Source organism: Tachyglossus aculeatus, chromosome 24, assembly GCF_015852505.1.
Source record: "Tachyglossus aculeatus isolate mTacAcu1 chromosome 24, mTacAcu1.pri, whole genome shotgun sequence".
Classification (NCBI taxonomy): domain Eukaryota; kingdom Metazoa; phylum Chordata; class Mammalia; order Monotremata; family Tachyglossidae; genus Tachyglossus; species Tachyglossus aculeatus.
In genome coordinates this window covers 12536678-12544594 of record NC_052089.1, presented here as the reverse complement: position 1 = coordinate 12544594, position 7917 = coordinate 12536678, and the positions used below count along the sequence as shown (strand labels likewise).

Here is a 7917-nt window from a genome sequence, read left to right as displayed (position 1 = left end):
CTATGCTATTAAATCAATCCTCAGCCTTTGCTTCTCCTAAGGAATTTCAGTTCCTCTTGCATTTTCTCATGGCTCTTTTCCAACTCTTTAATTGCCTTTGTTGCTCTCCTCCCACGTCTCTCCAAATGACTCTATTTTGGAATTCTGGTCTGGATTCAATACTTTAATGAAGATGAGAAAATGGATATGTATAATGTGAATGTGGCTACTGGGAAAAATATTGGGAATAACAATAATTATGGTATTTTTGTTAAGCACTTACTATGTGCAGGCACTGTATTAAGTGCTGGGGTGGACACAAGCAAATTAGGTTGGAAACAATCCCTGCACCAAGTGGGACTCAAAGTCTCAACCCCATTTTCCAGGTGAGGTAACGGAGGTACAGAGAAGTTAAGTGACTTATCCAAGGTCACACAACTGACAAATGGCAGAGCCGGACTTAGAACCTGTGACCTCGGCTTCCCAGGCCTGTGTTCTAACCATTAGGCCATGCTTATTCTGAAGTGAAGTGTTGCAATTTGTGAATTTTCTATCAAATTTAAGAATTTCTGGTTTTACTCTGCATTCCACCAGCAAAACATCTTACCAAATAGGATTTCAGAGTAAAAAAGCTACCACATGAAAACTTGCTTTTAAAGAATATCTTTCACAGAGAGACCCTCTACAGGACCTTTGAGATTTTTAGATGCTGAGGAACATTTCATGTTATGTAGACTCTGTATTTACCTACAACCTCTGCTTCAACAGAAAGTCAGAAGTCAGATATGGCTGAGGGGAATCACACCCTGAAGACAGACTTTATTTTGTCCGGATTTACTGATAAACCAGGACTGCAGCTCTTCCTGTTTGTGGTGTTGTTGGTAATCTATATGATAACCATTGTGGGGAACCTTGGGATGGTGCTGCTAATTTGGGTGGAACCTCGGCTTCACACTCCTATGTACTTTTTCCTTGGCAATCTGGGCCTTACGGATGCTTGCTGCTCCTGCTCCATTATCCCTAAAGCGCTGAAGAACATTGCCTCTGGAAACAAAGCCATTTCCTTCTCTGAATGCCAGGTACAGTTTTATGTTCTGTGTTTTGCTGAAACTTCAGATTGCTTTCTCCTGGCAGCAATGGCATATGACCGTTACGTAGCGATATTTAACCCCTTGCTCTATCCTGTCATGATGCCCAAGAAACTCTGCATTCAGATGATAATAGGAGCATTCATAGCCGGTAACCTTCATTCCATCATTCACATGGCTTTCCTCTTTAGATTAACTTTCTGTAGATCTAATATAATCAATCACTTCTTCTGTGATATCATTCCACTGTTCAGACTTTCCTGTACCGACCCGTACATTAATGTTTTGATGATTTTTATCTTCTCGGGCTCAGTTCAAGTCTTTACGATAATCACAGCTTTGATCTCCTACCTTCGGATTCTCTTCACCATTTTGACCACTAAATCAAAGGGAGGCAGAAGAAAAGCCTTCTCCACTTGTGCCTCCCACTTTCTATCCCTTTCTATGTTCTATGGTTCCCTTCTATTCACGTATGTTAGGCCTGGCTTGATTAAAGAAGAGAATAAGGATATAATGGTTGGTGTTTTTTACACAACAATTATTCCCTTGTTGAACCCTTTTATTTATAGCATAAGAAACAAGGAGGTAATAAGTGCCCTGAGGAAAATTATGAAGAGGAAAATATTTTTTCAAAAAAAGTTTTGATTTAACTCTTGCAAAGAAGAGCCTAGGGAAAGTAACCTGTAGAGACAGAAACTATGCAGTTTCTATGTTCAGACAGAATTCAGCTTGGAGTAGTGCTCAAGTCTATCTCTTTTGCCGCTAAACAGGATACATATTAAACCACTTCAGAAAGGGAGTCATCTTCTTTTTTTCTTAAAAATATGACAGTACATCCTCCAGTATTCAAACTGGTCCACTTCTTGTGACAACCAAACATAATCTGTCTTTGGAATCTTTAACACTGAATTAAAACTGTATTCACATTGTGATAATGCGTAAAGAGCTCAATAATTGTTTTCTCAGTTGTTTTACCATCTGCAAAGTTTCAAAATACTTAATAAATCACTTTAAAGAATGTTCTGCTTACTTATTTTGATAAAAAACAGACTTCTTTTCCCTTGCCTTTACAAGAGCTGGACTCCCAGGACCCCCGCACTAGATTGGTTCCTTTCAGTAATTCATTCATTCATTCAATCGTATTTACTGAGCGCTTACTGTGTGCAGAGCACTGTACTAAGCGCTTGGGAAGTACAAGTTGGCAGCATATAGAGATGGTCCCTACCCAACAACGGGCTCACAGTCTAGAAGGGGGAGACAGACAACAAAACAAAATATGTGGACATGTGTCCAGTCATCAGAATAAATAGAAATAAAGCTAGATGCACACCATTAACAAAATGAATAGAATAGTAAATATGTACAAGTAAAATAAATAGAGTAATACATCTGTACAAACATATATACAGGTGCAGTGGGGAGGGGAAGGAGGTAGGGCGGGGGGGGATGGGGAGGAGGAGTGGAAAAAAAGGGCTCAGTCTGGGAAGGCCTCCTGGAGGAGGTGAGCTCTCAGTAGGGTTTTTTCAGCTTTATGGGCTAAGTGATCCCGGTCATTTGATCTGGCCTTAAATGGACAGTCGTCCTTCAGGCGCAGCAAGAAAGCCACCTGTGGAATGGCTTCGTGTCAGGGGCAGGAGGGGCCAAATTTCTTGGGCTCTGTGTGGTTCTTAGTGAGGTGATGTTGGGAGGCTGAGGCACCTGGAGATGCCTAAAGAAGTGAACGAGGCTCCTGACAAAGATGCTGGCAAAGAAGTTTCTTTTGTGGGCAACATCAATCAGGCTCAGTCTGGGAACAGAACCGGACCCTCGGAAAGGAAAGAGAATTCCCACATTATAGATTCAAGCCAGACCCCCAGCGGGTTCCAGCAAGAAAGCTGCAACATCAAATCAATTCTTTCTGAGCATTTATTATGTGCAAAACACTGAACTAAGTGCTTGGGGAAGTACGGTAGACTTGATAGACATGATCCCTGCCTACAAGAGCTTACAATCCAGAGAGGGAGAACATGCAAACACTTGGGAGATTTTTTTTCTGTCATCCTCAAAGGATGCTGCTGCTAAAATTTTAAAATCGCAACTTGGTAAAGTTAATTACATTTTGTCCTGAATGCTGTACGTCATAAGCAAGGGTCATAAACATGCACTGCCTTCATTCATTCATTCATTCATTCAATCGTATTTATTGAGCGCTTACTCTGTGCAGAGCACTGTACTAAGCGCATGGGAAGTACAAGGTTGGCAACATATAGAGACGGTCCCTACCCAACAGCGGGCTCACAGTCTAGAGGGTAGCTGTGACTCCTACATGACAAATCTAAATCTGGGTGTGCTTCAGCCTCCGTTTCAGGTCGGTAAATCTAGGTGTGCTCAGTCCAGATTTAATTGTCAGGGGTTAGACTGAGAATAAAAGAAATCAGGTTGAGACAAATGGGGATTTTAATTAGGATTTTGATCAGAACTTTCAGCCTGGCATTTTAAACTGTGCATACTGCCTGACATCAGAGACAACATGAAATATGGACAGTATGAAAAGGGCTCAGGAAAATTGGCTGGGCTACTTAAAAAGCTGCTGCTTGTGTTTTCTAATTTCAGTTGCAAGCTTTTTGCGATCAGGGAAGATTCAATTCATTCATTCAGCTGTATTTATTGAGTGCTCACTATGTGCAGAGCACTGTATTAAGTGCTTGGGAAAGTTCAATACAGCTATAAAGAGAGACAACCCCTGACTACACTGAGCTCACAGTCTAGAGAGGAAGAGACAGACATCAATAAAAATGAATAAAATTACGGATATATACATAAGTGCTGTGGGGCGGGGACAGAAGTGGAAGAGCGAAGGAACCAGTCAGGATGACACAGAAGGGATTGGGAGATGAAAGAACGTGGCACTTCTACTAGGAAGGCCTCTTGGAGGAGATGTGCCTTCAATAAGGCTTTGAAGGGTTGTGGGGGAAGAGTAATTGTCTGGCAGATTTGAGGAGGAAGAGCATTCCAGGCCAGAGAAGATTTATGCTCAAATTGGTTTACACCCACTGACTTTCTAGCCACTTGTGCTGAGGGTTCTTAATCATTCTTGCTTCACAGGTGCTAACAGAAGGGTTATATTGGCAGGGTAATCAGGTAATTCCATAACTATGGACATTAAATACCAAGTACAGCTGGAGATGTTATAAAACAGAAGACTGATATGAATGGATCCTAGACTGTAAGCTCATTGTGGGCAGGAAATGTGACTAACAACTCTTTCGTACTATACTCTTCCAAGTACTGCACACGGTAAGCACTCAATAAATATAAGTGACTGAGCTCTGTGAAAACAAATTATGTTGCAGGAAGATCGTAAATTATCTCTGATCACATCAGCTCTCCCAATCTTATTCCAGTTTCTTACAGTTCACTTTCTCCTCATACATTTGTGACCCGCTCTAGTGTTCAGGAGAGGAAATAATTAAGTCACCGTACCTACGTGAAAATCAAATTGGAGATCTGAAAGGACTGGGAAAATCCTGTTGGACTAAATTGATATTTTTTGTTAATGTAAATAATATGTAATGTGGAATTTGGCAGAATATTCACCATGATTTGAATTACACATAAAACTTTAATATGCTTGCATTTCACCTGTACAAAAAGTGTATTTTTAAAACAGGAAATAAATTTCCAAATGTCACAAGTGACAATACCAGTGGAAGATTAAGAATACAATTTGTGAACTTTTCTCCTTTATAGATAAAAAGGCACATATAAAATTGTGCCAGTTCAAATCACCATTTAGCCTAAGAGGCAAAGGGTAATTTGAATTGTTCTCTGCAGGGAATTAGAAGAGATATGAAAGGTCCCAGCATTAGAGATACAGCAGAGATAAAGCTGCCCAGTCATATCACCCAGCTGAACCCTGAAGAAGAATGTGGGAATCAGTGAAGATTTATTGTCCTTGAGATTACGGACCTTTGCTCACTCTACACACATCAGGCCTAGCAGAAAAATCACAGGCCTGGGAGTCGGAGGGCCTAGTTTTAATCCCAGCTCCACCACTTGCCAGCTGTGTGACTTTGGGCAAGTCACTTAAACTATCTGTGCCTCAGTTCCCTCACCTTCAAAAAATGAGACTTCAATACCTGTTCTCCCTCCTAATTAGACTGTGAGCCCTATGTTGTACAGGGGCAGTGTCTGACCTGATTAACTTGTATCTACCTCAGCATTTATAACAGTGCTTTTTCTTCTTCTTCAAATGTCGTCAAGTAGTTTCCATCTCATAGTGACTCCATGGACACACCCTCTTCAGAACACCACACCTTCTGTTATAAAGTCCTTTTAGTATGTGTATCCATAGAGTTTTCTTAGTCAAGATACATAAGTGGTTTACCATTGCCTTCTTCTGTGCAGTAAAAACTTGAGTGTCTGTCATTGTCTTTGATCAGAGTTTTGATCGCTTGAACATCCGCCTTTGACTCTTTCCCATGCTGCCGCTGCCCAGCGCAATCGACTTTGCAAGCGATTAATAAAAATACCATTATTATTACCTACACAAGCTCCTCAAGGCCCTGCCTTCTTCTGGGATTCCCCACAATCTCTAATACCGTGCCCAGCCCAGGGATTGCTTTATTTTATTTTTGCTGTTTATGGTGCTTTATCTCATCACTGTGGAGGGGAATCTTGTGCTGATTCCCTAGTTCTAGGCATTTTAGCTTTTGTGTATGACTGCTCTTTATCTATTGTTACTCTCAATAAATACTACTAATCGATTCACCAAAGATACTATGGATTCTTCATTTCAGACTCTTACAATCCCCATATAAAACTCCTTCATCCCCAGTCTGAGAAATAAAGACTTTATAGAAAATTGATCATATTTTTTGAAACATTCCAAAGTTATTATTATTATTATTACTAATAACGATGCATTTATTAAGTGTGTACCATGTGCCAAAACCACTGGGAACTGGGACAAGATACAGGATAATCAGAATGGATACAGTCCTTGTCCTATAGAGGGCTCAGTATCTTAGGGTTACAGGTATTTTACCAATCAATTATTTAATCAATCATATTTTTTGAGCATTTAGTACGTGCAACGCATTGTACAAAGCACTTGAGAGAGTACAAAAGAGTAGGTAGATAGTATCCTCCATCTGAGGGAGTTTACAGTCTACAAGGAGGAACGTGATCTTCATTTTATAGGTAATCCCTTTTCCCTTTTTGATTGCCACAATTCCCAAATAAAAATCACTTTAAACTAGAGTGTTAATATTCAAAGTAGTAAGTCAGACTCCAAGACACACCAGTTGTAGTGATCAATACATACATGTTAAATAAGCTACATATAACAGTGGCATGTAGAGTATTTTAAAGTCATGCAGTGAGAGTGTCACGTAGTCTGTAGGTGCCATAGACCTCAAAAAAACCCTCAAATCTACCCTACATTAGGTGTTTCCCAGCTTCCCTGAAGCATGCATCAGAAGATGATGTCCTGGTCATTCCACCACAATGAAATGATGGAGAATAGGAGGGCAGTTGTATTTTGAATGGTAATGTGCTGACGTAACAATTGCCACTAAAATACAAACTGTCAATTCTATGGTGTTCCAGTGACAATGTATGGATCTTAAAGCTGGACAGTGGAAAAAAAAACAGGATAGAAAGAACATTGATTCTTTTGAAATGAGGTGTTGGAGAAGGATTTTGCGAATATCACGGACTGCCTGAAAAACAAACAAATGGATTTGGGAGCAAATTAAGCCAAAGTGGTCTTTTGAAGGCCAAATGACTTGACTTAGATTAACATATTTTGGATACATATTTAGGAGGACTAATTCTCTGGAGAAGACACTAATGCTAGGGAAAGTCCAGGGAAAACTTGGAAGGGGCAGATCAGGAGCTAGCTGGATAGAGACCATAACAACGATAACAGAAGAAACAACAGAAAGGATACGGATTATGGCAGAAGACAAGATGTTCTGGAGAATATCTATCCATAGAGTCGCTATGAATCAGAAAAGACTTCATGGCACCTAATAATAATTATAAGTTTGTCAATATGGGTGTTATTAGTGGGTTTGAAGATTTGAGTAGATCATTTTCCTAATTAAATCATAACACCAGAAGGGGCAGTGCTCTAATGTAGAGAAAGAAGGGAAAGGAGTTGACAGGATTTGATATCTTACCCAGTCCCTTTCAAGCTGTATTTGGAAAAAACTAGGCTCTGTTGCTACAGTTCTCCAGTAATCAAAATGTTATTGCCGGAACGAGTTAGATTAACCTAATCCGGCAGAGCTGGCTAGCCATTGGAGAGGATAGCACTGATTAAGGGCAGATTTGCATGCTATCCTTTTAAAGTTTAGAAAATAAACTGATTTTTAAACTTTACAAGTTTCCTGATCTTCACCAGCTATTGCTGAGGAGCAGTTAAACCAACACAAACTTCTTGTCTTGCTCAAAACGTCAGGAAACAAGGGATTTTCTAGATCAAGAGGTTACGCTGAGGATCTTTCTGGAATAAAACTTAGAATCCAGTCCTTAAGATTCTAATTACAGCTTCAGTGATGATTATTCATAAATCTGCATCTCCAGTGACCCCCTGAAGACAAATTGCAGCTTTTTGAATTGCTATATCTGTAATCTGTACTCTGCATCTGTAATCTGAGAAATTTAAGCTATCAAGTCTCCATTCCCACATAGGCGAACCAGTATTTAACAAAAAGGGAAAGCTTAGGAGGTAGAGGAATTCAGTTTCTTTTCCAGCTATAGAATGGTCTTTCTGTTTTGGAAATAAATATTATGTCTTTAATAGTCATATCCACAGTCATCAAACAGAAGGCAAGATAAGAAGTTAATCAAATGGAAAGAAAAG

At 39.8% G+C, this 7917-nt stretch overlaps 1 protein-coding gene across 1 annotated transcript; it reads left to right on the top strand.

Annotated features, from left to right (window-relative positions):
* Nucleotides 1-764: 764 nt before the first annotated feature.
* LOC119945130 (olfactory receptor 5K1-like) lies at nucleotides 765-1712 on the top strand. Its single transcript, XM_038766157.1, has one exon. The coding sequence runs from the start codon at nucleotides 765-767 to the stop codon at nucleotides 1710-1712; it is 948 nt and encodes a 315-aa protein (XP_038622085.1).
* The last annotated feature ends 6205 nt before the right edge of the window (nucleotides 1713-7917 follow it).